The sequence below is a fragment of the Chenopodium quinoa genome, unplaced genomic scaffold, assembly GCF_001683475.1.
Source record: "Chenopodium quinoa cultivar QQ74 unplaced genomic scaffold, ASM168347v1, whole genome shotgun sequence".
Lineage (NCBI taxonomy): Eukaryota > Viridiplantae > Streptophyta > Magnoliopsida > Caryophyllales > Amaranthaceae > Chenopodium > Chenopodium quinoa.
In genome coordinates, this window is record NW_018745000.1 from 2,023,672 (window position 1) to 2,042,991 (window position 19,320).

At 43.0% G+C, this 19,320-nt stretch overlaps 1 protein-coding gene across 1 annotated transcript; it reads right to left on the minus strand.

Annotated features, from left to right (window-relative positions):
* Nucleotides 1-24: 24 nt before the first annotated feature.
* LOC110707423 (putative clathrin assembly protein At1g25240) lies at nt 25-2,254 on the minus strand. Its single transcript, XM_021885446.1, has one exon. It carries the CDS (start codon nt 1,897-1,899, stop codon nt 682-684), a length of 1,218 nt encoding a protein of 405 aa, XP_021741138.1. The 5' UTR covers nt 1,900-2,254; the 3' UTR covers nt 25-681.
* Between the last annotated feature and the right edge of the window lie 17,066 nt (nt 2,255-19,320).

Here is a 19,320-nt window from a genome sequence, read left to right on the forward strand (position 1 = left end):
TTCACAATGAACTTCATTTTTTGAATTGTAAAGATGATATACAAGCACTATATTTCATTGGCGATTAAGACATTTATGGGAACACAGCTCGAATCTGAGCTGAGCAGTAAACCCCAAAATAATAAAAACCTTAATTTAAATTTTTTTTTTTATTTATTTTTTATTTTAATGTTATTTTGTGATACAGGGTACTCTTTATGAAATCAACAATTGAAAAAAGTGACCTTTTTCTCTATGCTAAGGATCCCCTTAGTGCTTTACGCATCACACATTCACATCTCTACTAATTCATAGTATCAACTGATGACTGATATATATGATGTATATACTTTCTTCTTATTGGCTGCACTAAGCCACTGTCAATAGAGCTGATTTCTCTATTTGAACTAGTACAAGTAGTTGCTAGATTTGCACATTGAAAGTTCAAATGCTGTAGATGAATATGTAATTTACAGAGTGTGTATCTAATTGTGATTGATTATAGGTGTACAATTGTGAATGATTTTGCTAACAAACTTTTATCATCAAAAAGTGTATGATTGCGAGTGATTTACAGAATGTTTTGAAATACCAATAGAACCTTCACTATTTGAAAACCCTATTAGCCAGGCAAACTTTAAGGAAAAAGCGGTCATATGGTAGATAACCTGGAACAAGAAGAGATTTCAAGCATTTAGAAGTCTACAACAAGCAAAGTACATATTGGGAAGGTTTACCTTCATAATCAATAAAGGGGTTGGACTGAGTTGCCTGTGGGACAATAGAAGAAGCAGCAAACGGATCCATCCATGCTCCACCTCCATTCTTAGCTTGGCTGATATCTTCGTCAAATACCTCCCATTTATCTGTAATTACTGTCTTCAAGGATGGCTTATCTCTTTCCATTTGATCAATATCTTTTCTCTCACTAACACACACTATTGTTGCTGTACCTGTACCAGGATACTCCTGATTGTAAGAACCTTTTTCTTCATGATCATCTTCTGAAGGCGAGACCCCATTTCCATTAATAATTTTCTCAAGTTCTAATAAGTCGTCCTCTAGGATTTGCTGGATTTGTGGACATTCAGTTGCATGAAGCACCCCAATTATTTGGCAAAACTCAAAATAATCAGACAAGTCTTCTCCTTGTTTGTTGGTTCTATGTACTACATCCAGGGCCATTGAAGCTTCCACTTTTCCCATCCGATTAGAGTAAATTTTCACTAGAGCCTTGGCGATTCCATCACAAATCTTACTATACAATTCAAAAACCTCAATAACCATACAATCCATAGCCTCGAGGAACACCACTTCATCTGTCATCCTGATGCCCCCATATGGCCTGACATGTAGTACTGCTTCAAGCAGATCCTGCCACCGCTTCACCCTTTCCAGTTGCATCCTTATTCCATCTTTCTTCTCTACAATCACTGGGAATGCCATCTCATCCTGCAACTCTGCTGACTGCGTGACAGACTTAAGGTCTGAGAACAAGAAGTAAGCCTGAACAAATGAACTGCAAGCCCCACGAAGAGGTCCATCACGAATATACCCATCCTGAAACCCCGACAGATCAAAGGGAAGCCGTCCAATCTTCTGTGTGCCAGGAGCCTTGGTGCAGAGGACTCCATGGAGGAGGATCAGAGACTTAAGAGCCACAATCCAGTCAAGTGTACGTTCCAACCGGCGTGTTAAAGCCCACAGAAAAATGATCAAATGAGATGGTGAGGTCCTGACCCACATGAACACCCTCTGAGCATTCTGGTAATCCACACAAGAATCATCATGACTTGTTGCTCTGATCAATGCTGCCTCTAGATCAGGATGCCTGTGCCTCGTTTTCCTCGATAGGCTTGCCATTATAATGCTGTTTCGATCCTTAATTATACCCGATGCTCTCTTCCATAGCTGCTTCATTATTGTGAAGACTATCGAGCTGGTTTGAGTCACCGGATGATCAAATATGATATTATGATTGGTGATATTGAGTTTTTGATTTTCGTTTGTTGTTGATTTGTTTGAGTATTGAAATTGTTGATAGGATATGAGGTGTTGTGGAAGTGGCAAAATCGAAGGAAGAAATCAAGAGGGAACAGAAACTGCTGGTCGGCAGAAGGCTGTTTCCTCTTGATTTCCTTCTTCCTGTTGGAGTTTCAAGCCTACAGCCTGTTGAATATAAACGTGCGCGCATGCACTTTGAAGCAATATGCCTTTTTTATTTTTATTTTTTATTTTTTTATTATTATTATTTTGATCTTTCTTTGTAGTTATATATGTTTGAAACTATGTTTTTTATTATCTATTTTCTTTTCTTTAAAAACTAAATTTAATTTTGCTTGTAGTAGACATTACATTTTAAAAAAATAATAATAAAAAAAAAAAAATTAAAGTCTTGTTATGTTTGGATCCATGCATATTAACTTCTTATTAATTTTAGTTAATAATAATTATACAAATACATCGGCAAATTTAAAAGTCAAAAAGTTGCCAGCAAAATAGAAGTATAGAACAATGGAAGCTTTACCAAGGGGACTCCATTACCCACCCCTTGGCTTATATAAACTAGTCCAAATGTATGCATTATGTGTACGGGTATAATCTTGTTACAAGTATACAATGGAAAAAAAATATTAAAGATAAAATATCATATGAAAATTAATAAATTAATTCACGAATACAAAAGGGTATGCTAAAAGTTGGAAGTTGGGCTTGATACCTCGACTAACAATGTCAAGCGACTGAGTTTGATTGACAATAATTCTACGCCGACATATGGGACATAAAACAGATCTATAATGAGAGTTGTAGTAGTCTGTTATGTTTTAGGCCGAGACTCAATCGTTTGCAAATGTATGTTTAAAGTTTAGATTGGTTTTTAAATGGCCATGGGTTCGATTCTAGGATTTCTCGATTTTTTTTTCATCCTTCTCTTCTAAAGAAAACCTGTACAAAGTATTGCATTTTTAACTAAAATATTTTGATTCAATTTTAAAATATACAGACAAAAACTGTTTATTAGCTATTTATATTGTGCAAAATTGGCTGAAACAACACAAACTACAACTTGGTTGCACTGAACAACATGGACTTTAAATGGAGCTAGCAATGAAGAGAACTTGGGGACGGGATTGGGTACTGTAAATGACATAAATGTGTTCCGGTGTCAAAGATTCAACTATATTAGATTAAACACATATACCCCTGTAGGGAGTATTTCAAGCATCCCACACTTGAGCCCCACTGTGATCATACACTTAAACATGGTGGTGTCCAAAGGGAAGCTAAGGAAGCTAGAGCAAAAGAGTCACCAACAAGTTTTAAGAACTTGTAAACCGTTCACAGGGTGAAGGTTACATGACGTGGGGTGAGACTAGGTTGTTGACTAATTCTCTCTCGGTCAAAACTAAATTTGTATACACTTAACAAACCTAAATACAAGTATAGAGACAAGTCAAGGATCGAACCCAAAGGAATGGGGGGAAATTAGCTATTGCCAAAGTCAAGCTATCTTGAAGCGTGAAAGGGAATGTAGGTTGTCTAAGCTCAACTAAACAAACAAAGCAAACAGAAAGTAAATCAATATATCAAACACTAGGGATTTAGGATTAACCTTTTCTTGCAATGGACACACACTAATCAAGTTGGAGATTGATCAATTCGAGTATTGCGAGTGAAGATAGATAATGTAATCAAAAGAGCTCAACAAGCTATCTCCTAGGGGTCTAACTAGCGCCAACTACGAAAGACTCTATTTGAAACGTCATAAACCAAGCTCAATCGATAAATGTGAGCTACAAATCAATGGTCCGTGTCAATGTAAGCACACAATGCAATCTAGCATGACAACTAAAGTTAGCTACTCTTTAACTAATCACACACATGCACAAAATCAATCAACCAATTTAATCACAATGCTAAATCAATCAAAAACTCCCAATTAGCTATGATCCATCACTCAAACATGATTCCCCACATCCCTGGCAAGTAAACTACTACTATCCATGGAAGAAATCAAAATAAAAACCAAGCTAATCAATATATTCATCATCATCATTTCAATAAAACCAAATTCAATTAACTAATCAACTAATTTGAACAATCAACAAACAATTGAAATCAAAACTAAAGATTGCATTAAAGTAAAAAGAAATCCTTACAAACTTTGGTGAAATCAAAGGAAATACAAAGGAAATTTTGCTTAGAATCATCAATCATCAACCATGAATTTATCTCTCTAAAATCTAAGAACAAGTATTTCTCTCTCTAAGAAAATCAAACCTAAATTTCTACCAAATTGATTCTCTCTCTAAAAATAGAAGAAAATTCTATATATAGTAAAACTAACAAAGTGAAGTTAGTTAGATCGTCCAAAATAGACCCGTACAGGCGCGGCCTTCTTCAAGAGGATGCGCGGCCGCATAAAAATGGGTATGGAACAGGGAGAGCAGCATGCGCGGCCGCGGCACCAGGCCGACCAGGCCGCGCACCCGCGCCTGGGAATAGGGCAGCCTCATTCCTTCTTCATCTTGATGCTCCTCGTGCGCTCCACTTGGTGTGCTTGATGAACACAGAGCATGGCAGACCCAAAAAACACCTTAACAGTGGGTTCAACACGAGAATTGTTGCCCCCACAGCTTGAAATCAATTGAAACTTACACATCTCCAAACTTAAGCTTCAATTGGAGAACACTAGGCATCCTAATCAATGAAAAACTCGAGAAGAAACCTCGGGAATCCTTAGACAACAATCTTAACCTGAAAAATGAATGAAAACAAACAAATAAGAGGGAAAAAGACAAGAAAAACCAAGAAATGCATAAAAATGGAAAATCAACTAAGTAAAGTGCAAAATAAAGAAATAAAGAGCAAAACTAAGGGAAAAGGAGAGTAAAGATCTATAAAAGCAATCTAAAATCACCCTAAAATAGAAAAAATAAGTGCTATAAATGACACTCATCATTACACCCCTTTACGATCCATGAGATCGCTAACTCCATAGTGGTTCGGAACCATGACTGGATATTCGGGGATGAAGGTATAAATCCAACTTAAAAGTGATTGAATGTTCCCTAATAATAGGCCTCTACTTTATTCTTATCATATTCATGTGCGCTTTCTGACTAACATGCAATCAATAGGTTAACCCTAAACCTGTTTAATCTATGTTGGTTGAATATTAATGCACAAACAAATCTATTATTGGAGATCACTTGAATTATAATCATATTATCTTAAACAAGATTATTAATTAACTGATTAAGTGTGATTACAAGCACCAATTCCTTTTAAACATGCATAAAAGGTGTGATCAAGCAATAACAATAATATATCAAGCAACATAATATTAATTATCATCATCATCATAATAATAATAATCTTAATAAATAATAATAATGTTAGCAAGATCCTAGGCATGATACTAACAACATTAATAAAAAATCCTAGCATGTCACTAAACATTTAAGATCAAAGCTTTGACCTCAATAAAGTAGCTGTTGTTAAAAACCTACTTTTTCAGATTAATTGTGATGTTATTGGGCTTTTTGAGAATAAAGTAAAATAGAAAAATGTTGTGGTTATCAGAGGAAGATTGGTGTTGGGTGGTCTTGGACTACTAATCTTTCTTGCTCTCATAAAGGTAGAATTTGGGTTGGGTGGAAGGATGATAGGTTAGCCCTGGATGTAATTCAAGTTCACGAACAGTTCATACACTGTGTAGTTAGTACCAAGTGTTTCGGGGTTTTCTGATGTCCTGCGGGAGAGTTACAATTCCGAGACTGGAACCGGACGCCTGTACCTGCAAAATAACGGAGACTCCTGAGAGCTCTGCCTCCAACGGTCAAGTTAGTACCTGATTAAGGAGTAATTAATACGGAAATTAATGTAATAAGACCTCTCTAGGTGAGAGTGTTAAATGTTGGTAATCTGCTTTGTTAGCGAGATTAGCCGGTTATTAGTGTTCCGTAATGTTTCTGTTCTTCTCTGTTCTTCAGGTGAGATTAATTTCTTGATCAATTGCCTCTCAATTGCTTGATTTCTTTCTCCCTTTAATGAGAATTAATTAAGTATTTATAGTCTTGAGAAGCGTGCCACTCTCTAGGTTTAGGGTAAACCTAGGGCTGACCGGGCCTCTAGACAGGATTGGGCCTTGTTGGCCGGTTTTCCCATTTGGCATGGGTGGACACGTGGCGTGCCTCGATTGGTCCGTAGAGGACGTATCTGTGATTGACACGTGGCAGGCTCCTATTGGCCTTCGTGAAGGACACGTGGCGGAACCTGGTTGGTCCACTTGTCAGACGGTGATTGGTGGATAAAAATCCCCTAATCATTTGCCCCTCACAGGTGGCACGTGACTGGTCACGTGTCGCCTGTGACAGGTGTCGCACGGTGACAGGCGACGGCCTGCTACAGGTGTCACCTTGCAAACGGCCGAGAGATTTTCCCGCCCAAATTTTGAATTTGGAAGCGACCTTTTGCCTTCTCACTTTGCCTATATAAGGAAGTGCTGACTTCGGTCATTTTCACATTTGAGAACTTTGCGAGAACATTCGGACCCCTGAACTTGCTCTGACATTTCGGACCTTTTCTGCCTACCGCCTGTTCTGACAAGCCGACTGCACCGGATTTCCAGAACTTCATCAACCGTCACTCGTTCAGGTAACTCAGTTCTCTTACTCTTAATTTTCTTTTTATTTTTTGAAATGGCACCACGGAAGCACACGACACGACCTAAGTTAGTGATCAGCCGGTCACCGGGGACGGCTGAATCTAGGACTAGGAGTGCCGCCTGCCCTTTTCTGGACCCATCTTTGCCCTTTATACAAAGTCCGACTGTATCTGTGTCTATGCAGAACGTGATGGCCAGAACAAAAAAGACTGCTATGATATCAAACTCAGACGGCTCCTCCCAAAGGGTGCTCATTAGTGAAACATCTGACCAGGCGCCAGATGTAGAATTGAAACGAGGCGGCTGCCAAGCCGACAGTTCTGAGAGAGGGGCCAAGGTGGTCCCTTCCCATCTTACCGTTGATATGTCTAATTTTCCTCCTGCTCCTTCTAAGGGAGAGGAGGCGGGCCCCTCTGGGAGAGGGGAGGAGTCGTCCTCTTCGGACTCGTCAGAGGACGAGTCCGAGTCCAGCTCTTCTGGCCACAGTTCTCCAGGCTCAGAAGAAAGACATAGCCGCCTACAAGAGGCGAGACTTTCTCATGCAGTTGAGAAGGGGGACAATTGGGCGGAGCCGTCCGCCTCTTACAGAGAGGAAAACGCCCCCTACTACTGCATGGTACCCCGGGGCCGGATCGCAACCATGCAAGACAAAGTGGAGAGCTTTATTGCTAACCACATAATGGGCCCGGAATTTTTACTGTTCGTGCCGGATCCAGAAGACACTGTCGTCTGGCCGGCTGGTACCAGCTATGATGACGGCTGCTTTGGCTGCTATGTGGCGGCCATCAAAGCTGGACTGCGCTTCCCATTACATCCGGCTGTTCAGCGGATTTTAGATGGGTATGATTTGGGGTTATGGCAGTTAGCCCCCAACTCTTGGGTAAACGTACTCGGCTATGTGGCCGGGTGCGAAATGTACGGGGTGGAGCCAAGCTTTGAGGCTTTCGCACACATGAACTATCTCAGCCGGACCCCTAAGTCGGGAGGTACCGGCTGGTATCAATTAACAAGCCATAGGGGTTACCTCATGACGAGAGGTAAGGCGAACAAATGGAAGGATTGGCGGAACACCTTCCTTATCATTGAGGGTTCAGACACGGAGCTGAACCAACGTTTTAACAAGTGTAATAGGGATCCGCCTCTTCTCGCAGGCGGCCGCAGCATGCCGCCTGTTCCCCCAAAGGCTAAAAGAGAGATCCTAGACAAAGGACTCTTCAAAGTAGAGACTAGGGTGAACTCTACTTCAGGGGTACGAGAGCAAGTACCCCTAAACTGCGTCCCGAGCTTCAAGTGGCTCTATGACGAGTACTTTTTGGCCGCCTGTGGCCTCAGCAGTCGGTGCTCTAGAGATAGCCGGCCTGACAAATACTCTGTTTTTTTTTTTCACGCCTTGTTTACTTGGGATCTTTACTAACTTTGCTGTTTATTTTTTGCAGCCGACGCCATGAGTAAAATAACAGCATCCAAGACTGCGGCGGCCATGTTGCGGGCCTCTCTCATGAAACAGTCTTGTTCCGACTCCCCTAACAAGGGGGCACCCTTGGTAGGCTTCGAAAACTCTTCCTCTTTTAGGAGTTGTCTTATGCATATACTAACTCTTTTTGTTTTCAGTCTGGCACTCCAAGAGCTTCTTCCTCGCAACAGCCGGACCCCAAGGCCCGGAGGACGACTGTTGCAAGCTCTCCTGGGTCCTCCAGGAAAACAGTGGCGGCTGAGAAGCAGCCGGCCACTTCTTCTAAAACCCCGGCGGGGCCGCCTAGAAGTATGGACAATCACTTGTAAAAACTTTCACACTTGCTTCCTTCTTGACTAGGTCTAACTTGCTTTTTTTACGCTTGATGCAGCCGGCCCTCAGGGGCTTGACTTGGTTGAGGTAGCCAAGTCCATGATCAAAGCAGTTCCTCCATCTGAAAGGGAGGCGGTCAGGGGTGCCGGCACCCTTGACCTTGATGGGATTGCAGGGGTCCTTGCTGAGGTATACTTAGCATATTTTTGAGTATTTGAGTTCCAGGACGCCTGTTATCTTTTTTGTTTGGAAACTGACGCCTGTTTTTTTTTTTTGTACTTAGGCCCTGCTCCGAGTTAACAGCCTTCGCAAGCCGATTGATCGGAAAAACAAAGAGGTAAAGGCCGCAAAAGCTATGGCCGCCTCCAACTGTGATAAGGCAATGTTTCAAATTGCCCAAAATGAAGTACTGACCATTGATATTCTTTATTATCAGGCGCAGGCTACCGCCGCTGTTCGGGCTCAGTTAGAGGCGGCCCAGAAGAAGAATGACGAGCTGGAGGCGACCGTCACAAATCTTAAGGCCGAGCTGAAACCTCTTCGCCAAAAAATGCACTCTTACGAAGCCATGGAGAAATCTTTGGCCAACGTAAAAGAACGCCTGGTGAGCCAAGAGAAGAGTCTTACCCAAGAGCTCTCGGAAAAGGCCGAGCAAGAGAAGAAAGAGCTCGTCCGGGAGATGGTGGAAGACTCCGCTCAAATCCAGCGCATGACCTGGGGCCGCCTGTTCCCCAATGCCGACTTTGCCTCATGGGAGAGAACGTACCGCCAGTGTTCGGAAACATATAATCAAGAGATCCTGGCGGCTGCTGAAGAAGAGGCGTTGGGAGATACGTTGGAGGAGGAGGAAGAGCCGGTTGTGGCGCTTGTGCCACTTGGGGGTAAGGCATCAAAAGAGGGTGCAGCTGAAGCCGAGTCCAGCAAGAAGAGTGCTGACCAGGCGGCAGCTGCTAATACTGAACTGCCCCCTTCTTAAGCTTTAAGTATTTTTTCCACGGCCTGCGTGCCGTTTGCTTTGTATTTACTCGGCCAGGGGGCCGGGGTTTTGAATATTTTGCTGGTCTTTAATGACCGGCTTATTTTTAATCAAATTTTTGTTTTGATTCAAGTTTGTCTAAGTATTCCATATCTAATATCCCATTGTTCACTAGACCGACTGTTGTGTATGGCCGAACGTTGCAGACAGGTACAAATAGTAAGTACGCCGCCTATGCCCCTGGACGACTGGTTGTCTGTTTCCAGGATAGACGATCAGTCGGCCATTTATTCAATCGGTATTCGAACTATTTATTCAATCGGTCTGACCAAGTAAATAGTATTACCTAGTCGCCAAGGAATTAAGTAGGATAACAATCGGCGGGTACCGGTTGTTTCCCTTTATTGCCAATGTTGGCTTTTAACTCGTAATTTGTTAACCTAGCAAGAGTAGTGGTTGAGAGCCCCTGTTTATTAAAAACAGGCGGACGACTCATACCTTTTAGGCTCCATACTAAGTTTGAGTGACTATTAAGTTAACATAGGAGTTACTTAGTCTTCGTCACAATCTAGATTGAGTAGTAGAGGTACCAGGCGGCGTAGGCCGGCTAGACCCCTTGATTCGTCAATGTTTGTTGGCTATTAACTCAATAGGTACCCCCTGCATTTATCCCAAGTAATACAGGCGGTCATCTGACTCAGATGTCAACTGCTACCACTGGTTTGGTTAGTGATAGAGTTATCCTTGTCTCAAAAACGGCTACGTGGTTGCCCTTGGGGACAGTCGTATAGGTGCCGTGTAATTAGTTTATAGAACAATGTTCCACCCAAAAGGGAGCTGCTCTCTGCGACAAATTTCATCCGGAGGGATGCCGTCGGACGCCTGCTATGATGTTGGGACAGGTCGTATTAGTTTTGTATATTTGATCAGGTGGCTTGGCGCCTGGTCTGATTATTCGGCCGGTGGCCTTGGTAAGTTCTTGGTGAACGTAGGTGCTAAGTAAAAGAAGGGTAGCCGCCTGTTAGACACAGGGTCGGCCAGGCCCTAATCTTTTTAGCTAAGTATTGTGAGTAAAATACTCAATGGAGAGTAGCCGACTGTAAAGGTACAGACGGCATGCCCCTCTGAAGATAGAGTGAAAAACTCAATGGAGAGTAGCCGACTGTAAAGGTACAGACGGCATGCCCCTCGTAATACAAAATTGAATAGTAAGTGCAAACTTTATTAAGTAGCTCTTTACTTTACATCATTCAGAAGAAATATTTTTTGAGGTTATCTACATTCCAAGTTCGAGGCAACGGTTGTCCGTCTGGTGTTTCCAGACGGTAGGTACCGTCCCTGACTTCCTCATAGATTCGGTAGGGTCCTTCCCAGTTGGGAGTTAGTTTGCCAGACTCATTAGCCCTACCAACTGCTTCCATTTTTCTAAGTACAAAGTCCCCTACTTTGAGTGGACGCCTGTGTACTTTTTTGTTGTATGATCTAGTCATTCTCAGGCGATAGATCTCATGGCGCAAAACAGCATTGCCCCTCTTTTCAGGAAGTGAGTCTAATGCCAGGCGCATGGCTTCCCAGTTTGCCTCTTCGTCATATAGCATTACTCGAAGAGTCGGCTCGTAGTGTTCTATTGGAAGAACAGCTTCCGCACCATAAGTTAGGAGGAATGGAGTTTCTCCAGTCGCCCCTTTTTCAGTCGTCCTAATGGCCCAGAGAACATGTGGTAGTTCATCCGCCCATAGGCCGCCTGCTCGTTCAATCTTTTTCTTGAGACCGTCTGAGATGATTTTATTAAAGGCTTCTACCTGGCCGTTTGCTTGTGGACGGCCGACAGATGCAAAGTAGTGTGCAATTCCTTGGTCTCCCAACCAGCTTTTGAGAACAGGCGTCTCAAATTGGGGACCATTATCAAAAACCATAGACATGGGAACCCCGAACCGAGTGATGACGTTTTTCCAAATGAATGAAATTACATCTTTCGTCTTGATTCCCTTTACAGCCTCCGCCTCTACCCATTTAGTGAAGTAGTCAACGGCAACAAGTATATACCTTATGCCGCCTGTAGCAGGCGTATATGGACCCAGAATGTCCATGCCCCACTTAGCAAACGGTAGTGGGCTGTGAATGGTAGTGAGGTCAGTAGCCGGACGGTGAATTAATTTGCCAAACCTTTGGCACTTGTCACATTTTTTCACCATCTCCATTGCATCTGCTTCCAAAGTAGGCCAAAAGTAGCCCTGCCGCCTTGCCCTTTGAGCAAGCATCCTACCACCTATATGAGAAGCACAGTAACCAGAGTGAAGATCATCTAGTATCTCTCGTCCCTTTTCAGGAGTAACACACTTTAAGAAGGGTTGAAGGTACCCCCTCTTGTGAAGTTCTCCCTGTATCATTTCAAAACAGGAGGCTCGTTTTTTCAGTGCTGCCGCCTGTTGAGGATCATCCGGAAGTGTACCGTTTGTCAGATATGCCCTGATTGAATCCATCCAGGTTGAGCTTCTGTCTAGGATTCCAATAGGGTTTTCCTCGATGCTTCTCTTCTCCATTACTTCCCAAAAAACAGTTCGAGGAGTATCGGAGGAGGCGGATGATGCTAATTTTGACAGTGCATCTGCCTGGTTGTTTTCTGATCTCGGCACTTGGATCAGATGGAAATCCTCAAGGGAGCCGACTGCTTGTCGGACCGCCTGTAAATACTTGATCATGGCCGGATGGGTTGCTTCGTATTCGCCATTGTACTGACTCACTATCAATTGTGAATCAGAACAGGCGTCTATTTTTCTTGCCCCTGCCGCCTTGCACATGCGGATCCCGGCTAGTAAAGCTTCATATTCTGCCTCATTGTTTGAAGCCTGAAAACTGAAGCGTAGAGCATACTCGAACCTGTCGCCCTCTGGAGATTGACATACGACGCCTGCTCCACAACCATTTGAAGTAGAGCTTCCGTCCACATATACCTTCCAGACTTGGTCTGGAACTTGAGAGTCAGGAGGACGAGTCATCTCTACAATAAAGTCAGCAAAGGCTTGCCCCTTCACTGCTTTTCTAGGCTCGAAAGTAACTTCGAGGCTCTGTATTTCTATGGCCCATTTGATCATTCGTCCTGACGACTCCATGATGGTAAGGGGCCGCTTGATTGGTTGGTCGGTATACACGACGACTGCATGTGCCAAAAAGTAGGGCTTCAATTTTTTAACAGCCATGAAGAGTGCAAGACCAAATTTCTCCACTAAGGGATACCTCAACTCGGCATTTTTCAGTACGTGACTGACAAAGTAGACCGGGAGCTGACAGCCGTCCCTTTCAGCAAGGAGCACAGCGCTTAACGCATGATCAGAGACGGCCAGGTACATGTAGAGATCTTCTTTGGGCAAAGGGCTGACCAGCCTCGGCAAGGAATGCAAGTGAACTTTTAATTTCTGGAAGGCGGCCTCAGCATCCGGCCCCCATTCAAACCTTGCCTTTTTCTTAATTGCCTGGAAAAAGTATAGGCATTTGTCGCCTGATCGGCTTAGGAATCTCCCCAAGGCCGCCAGACAACCTGTTAACTTCTGAACCTCTCGGATGGTACGAGGCGACTGCATGTCAATGACCGCCTGCACCTTCTCAGGGTTCGCCTCTATTCCTCTCTGATTGATAAGGAATCCGAGAAATTTCCCAGACTCAACTCCAAATACACATTTCTTGGGATTGAGCATGACATGGTGCCGCCTGAGTGTGGCGAAAGTTTCTCGGAGGTCCGTCAGATGATCTTTCTGAAGTTTAGTCTTGACAATCATATCATCAATATATGCCTCGACGTTTCTCCCAATCTGATCAAAGAACACTGTGTTTATCATTCGTTGGAAGGTAGCCGGGGCATTCTTAAGACCAAACGGCATGACCGTGTAACAGTATAACCCCTGATCAGTGACAAAGGCCGTCTTCTCCTGATCTTTCTTCCATAAGGGAATTTGATGGAAACCAGAATAGGCGTCCATAAAACTCATCAAGGCATGACCCGCTGTTGAGTCGACCAGGTTATCAATTTTAGGCAGAGGGTAACTGTTTTTGGGGCACGCCTTGTTTAAGTCTGTGTAGTCTACACACATTCGCCAGGTGCCATTCGGCTTTTTAACAAGCACCACATTTGCAACCCAGTCTGGGAAGTAACATTGCCGAATGAACCCTGCATCAAGTAATTTTTTAACTTCGGCGGCTGCCGCCTGACTTCTTTCTTCGCCATGGTTCCGCTTCTTTTGCCGTACCGGCTTCTTTTTCGGATCCACAGCGAGTTTATATACTGCCAGATCAGGACTAATGCCTGGCATTTCATGGACTTCAAATGCAAAGATGTCCTTGTATTCTTTCAATAGGTTGTGAAAGTCGTCACCAAGGTTTCTCAGAGCAGTCGTCCCAACTTTGACTGTTCGGTCAGGACGTGAGTCGTCTAAGATCAGGTCCGCATGCTCACCAGCCGGCTGAGGGCGGAACTCATCCGGCCGCTCCTCTGCCAATGATTGCTATTTTCTTGCTTTTCTTGCGGACTCTGTCTGGGACGCCTTTCTCTTTTTGTCGCCTGTTTCTTGAACAGGCGCACTCTCCTTGACATTGTCAAGGTCTGTTTTTTCTCCACTTGACCCAGTGGCCATAACAGTGGGCTTGACATCCGAGAGATAGCACTCTCGGGCCATCCTCTGATCTCCCCTTAGGGAGCCGACTGTTCCATTATCCCTCTCAAACTTAAGCAGCATAAGAGACGGGATTATAACAGCCTTGGAATTATTCAGGGTTGGTCGACCCAGAATCATGTTGTAGGCCGAGAGTTCCTCTACTACTAGGAACCGGACTACCATGTGTCGTCCTTCCCCTTTTTCGCCCAGGCGAATGGGTAAATCTACTCGTCCCAGTGGGTGGACGACTCCTCCTCCAAACCCTATTAAAGGGTGGGAGGCCGGATGTATGCAGTCCGTCTGATATTTCAGTTTTGACAGACATTTGCTGCTGATGAGATCTGAGGAGCTCCCGGTATCTATGAGGATTCGGCCAACTCTCTGGTTGGCCACTTTACATTCAATAACGAGAGGGTCGTCATGCGGCCCCCTTACCCCTCCTAGATCCTCTTCAGTGATGACAATCTCAGGAAATGTATATTTGGACGGCCGTTCTTGGTGAACGGAATTTACATCTAACCGCCTTATATTATCTTTGTTGCCCCTAATAGTGGGGCCGCCTCCTGAGAAGCCGCCTGCAATGGTGTAGACGACTGCATCATCTGTATCGGAACTGTCGGCCTGTTGATTCTTTTTGGCCGACTGCTTTTTTGAGGAAGTGTTCCCCGTAGATTTCTTGACATAAGTGTCAAGATCACCTTGCTCAGCCAAGCGGTCTAGGTACCGCATGAGACTGATGCAGTCATTGGTGTGATGACCAACGTCATCATGATAAGCACAGATTTTGTCTTGGTTCCGGTTGTTTGCAAAACCCTTCATGGGGACCGGCTTCTCAATTGAGAACCGCCCCTTTATTTCTTTTAGGATAAACTGGTTATCCTTGTTAAACACATACTTTGGGGAGTATGGTTTGAATTCTTTTTTCTTTTTCTGGGCCGGCTGTTTAGAGGAATCAACCGCCCAGACCTCTTTTCTTTTCTCATCTTTGTTAGACGACTGTTTCTGTCGTCCTTCTCTTTTGTCGAACCTTTTCCCGTCCGACTGTTTTATCGTACACAGATCAGTCGCCTGTATATAGGCTTCTGCTTCAATCAAGGCCTCTTGAAGAGTCGCCACCCTTTTTTGAACTAAATCAAATTTGAAGGTAGACCCGTCTTTGAGACCTCTAAAAAAGTCAGTATAAGCTACCTCATCCGGTAACCCTTGAATCTGTATTCTCATCAGGTTGAACCGCCTGATGTAAGAACGAAGCCCCTCCTTCTCGCCCTGCTGAATTGTTCCCAAATCAAGGGTCGTTTTCTTCGCAGGATGTTCATGGCGAAGTTGGAGGCAAATAAGTAAGCAAGCGTCCTGAAGCTGTTTACACAACCAGTCGGCAGGTTGCCGAACCATTGCTGTGCGATTCCCTTGAGAGTCGCTGGGAAACACTTGCACCAAGTGGGATCATCCAACCCTTGAAGGTACATCAGGTTGGTGAATGCCATCAGATGGTCTTCTGGGTTAGTAGTGCCGTCATAGGCGCCTACTAGTACATTTTTTACTTTGGCCGGCTGAGCGGCTTCAGTAATTTCCTTGGAGAAGGCCGACGGCTGTTCACCAAGTCTAAGCAACCGTAGCTGCCAGTCCATAGGTTGGACGTTTTTTGCTGCAGGTCCACCGAATGGAGGTGGCTGCATAAAATACTGTTGTTGCGGCACAAATGGTAAGTTTGGTACCGCCTGGGCACTATGAAAGCCGGACTGACGGGAGGTGCCGCCTGACTGACTCTCATGGTACGACTGAGTATGCCTCATCGAGGCATTTCGCAAACTGTCTTGAAAATTTGAAGTAGAAGCCGACTCTGACAATCGGTCACTCTTCTTCTGCTCTAGCAGTAGCCGAGCATCTGTGAACGTTTGCTTTGACCCGTCCGCCTGAATATGACGAACCGGTTTCCTATTTCCCGTAGGATAACGAAATTTTGTGAAATCAAGAGCAGGTGGCTCCCGCTTCTTGGATTTAGGATGAGGAGTCGCCTCTCGCCCTTGAACTGGCTTCCTCTTCAGTGAAGTGGAAGGTTTTTTGGCCGACTGCTCTTTGACTGAAGCAGGCGGCTTTTTGTTGATCAACTCTTGAATCTCTCCCTTGAAGTCCCTCATGAAGGTCATGAGTTCGTTCCTTGTGATGGGAGCAGACCCATCGGTCGGCTGTTGCCGAGCAGGCGGTGCGCCTGCTGGCTCGCTTCCTGTTTGAAGATGCTCCCGTTCCCTCCTTTTGGTATGACGGGTACGTCGGGCCCTTAGGGTCCCGTCTGGAGCTATATGAGTTTCCACTTCAAATTCACTTTCGGTGTCATGGTCCGACTGAACTTGAGGGTCGTCTAGGGGACGTCTCTCTTCAGGAGTCGGTACAGACTTGGATGCCATCTCTGAAGTACTCTCCCCACAGACGGCGCCAAATGTTTCGGGGTTTTCTGATGTCCTGCGGGAGAGTTACAATTCCGAGACTGGAACCGGACGCCTGTACCTGCAAAATAACGGAGACTCCTGAGAGCTCCGCCTCCAACGGTCAAGTTAGTACCTGATTAAGGAGTAATTAATACGGAAATTAATGTAATAAGACCTCTCTAGGTGAGAGTGTTAAATGTTGGTAATCTGCTTTGTTAGCGAGATTAGCCGGTTATTAGTGTTCCGTAATGTTTCTGTTCTTCTCTGTTCTTCAGGTGAGATTAATTGCTTGATCAATTGCCTCTCAATTGCTTGATTTCTTTCTCCCTTTAATGAGAATTAATTAAGTATTTATAGTCTTGAGAAGCGTGCCACTCTCTAGGTTTAGGGTAAACCTAGGGCTGACCGGGCCTCTAGACAGGATTGGGCCTTGTTGGCCGGTTTTCCCATTTGGCATGGGTGGACACGTGGCGTGCCTCGATTGGTCCGTAGAGGACGTATCTGTGATTGACACGTGGCAGGCTCCTATTGGCCTTCGTGAAGGACACGTGGCGGAACCTGGTTGGTCCACTTGTCAGACGGTGATTGGTGGATAAAAATCCCCTAATCACCAAGGATTTGACAGCTCATATCAATTGTACATTTGTCTATGGGTTACATTTTATTCAGAATAGGAAAGCTTTGTTGGATGGGATTAGAAACTTGCCAATTTCAACACTACAACAATTCACCACTTGTGCCACGAATTATGCCACGGGAATTCTAAATTTGTGGCATAATTTGATCTTGCCACGGGAAAAATTAAAATCAATAATAAACTTAACATGACAACAAATATTATGCCACGGGAAAAATGATGTTCGTGGCTAACCAAAACTAGTGCCACGACTTTAGTTTTTTCCCGTAGCAAATAAACACTTATGCTACTTGTATTTATCTTCCCGTGGCAAATAGATAATGGTGCCACGAGAATAATGACAACATTATTCTCGTGGCAAACAAACACTTATGTCACGAATATTTTTTTCAATGTGACAATCATTATAACACTTGTGCCACATAAAAATTTATTTTCGTGGCAAATATATGCTAATATAAACCGACCATATTTCTTTTAAGGAAAATAAATTTAGTCTAATGATAGGAATCTTACGACAACATTTCTTTTTTCTTGTTTAAATTTACAATTAGTTTCAAATATGAAATACAAATTAATATGTAAAAAAATAATTTACAAATTCTTTCAAATAAAATTGATGGAAGTATGATTATGCATTATTATAAATTTATAGATGTATGACATTTACCCAAATAATATTCAAATAAATTCATTTAAAAAATGTTGTATCTTATAATTATTGATTTTTTACAAAAAAAAAAAAAAAAAAAAAAAAAAAAAAAAAAAAAAAAACCAATGTAGTGTAAAAATGGCCAAAATAATATTTTGTTTTCTGTTTTATAATTATAAATTTTTTTTAAATTTGCAATTTTAGAGCATTAGCTTAGTCTTTATGTTACAATAATTTTGAAAAAGTGGAGTATCAGTACACATTTACTACGGTTTTATTCAAACCTTTTGCTCTGATTTTGAACCGCAAAATTAGGAGTAGCACATAGCAACATGTATTTGCTACGATTCAAAATCACAACATTTTTTACCTATTTGCTACTGTTTTATGAAAAAAAACGTAGCCTTTTCTTATTTTTCGATGTTGTTCTTAATATGCAAATAGTAATCCAAAAGAATTTTATTTTCTTGTTTGCATTGTTAAGCTTAATTGATGTTGAGATTATATCTTCTTCCTTTGCTCCTATATTTTTCAATGTATTCTCAATCCACAACTTCTTATGTGTACATGAAATAAAGGAATGAGAATCAAGATCAAATTTATATCGAGTCAATAAAACATGGTCCATTTCCTTTGTATTTTGTTTATTTTTTTTTTATAAAACCCACAAAGGGGAGTTAATTAGATATATCAAGAAGAGCTACATCAGGAATAAGACAGGGAATTACATCAAACCACATATGTTAACCCACTTCCCTATGTTGAAACGGGGCGACCTTGTTTCACAAAAAACCAAGAAACATTAAAAATGTTATTGCAAAATAACAAAATACCCCCTAAAATTACAGAAAATTCACAATAGCCAATATCTTTGCTCTTCATAGCTTGGAAGACCTGCAAACAATTACCCTCAACAACTATATTCTGGGCCCCCATATTCGCAGCAACTGCTGCCCCCACCACACGGCTTTTGCTTCAGCCATCCTCACGTCCCACTTCTCACTGCCCTGCTGGACCCCTGCAGCCTTAACAGCACCAAGACCATCCCTGATCACTGCCCCCAAACCACACCCGAAGTCACCTACAAAGTCAGCATCAACATTAACCTTTAAGAGACCTGCATATGTTGTCCAACCGACAGCAGCCTTCCCTAAACAAACAGCAGCAGCACATCAGAAACCAGACTTGGAATTTCCAGCTTCGGCAGCTTCTGCATAAGTCTTTATAGCATAGCTCAGCACTTCCCCATAGTCCCTACACTTCTCCATAATCTGAAAGTTCCTAGCACCACAAATAGCCTAGCAAATGGCTATAACGTTTGCTACATCACACTCATCCATCTTCAGAAAACAGGACTCCCACCATTCAACTACACTGGCAGCATACAGTATAAAAACAAAATCATAACTTGACTTACCCAAAATAGCCCTCACCTGAGCACAATCTTTGAGCGCATGAATTGTAGACTCAGGCTCCCTGCAGCAAATAAAGCAATCAAGGTCATAATTGTTAATACGAGACTGAATGGCACATTAAGTGAGCAAA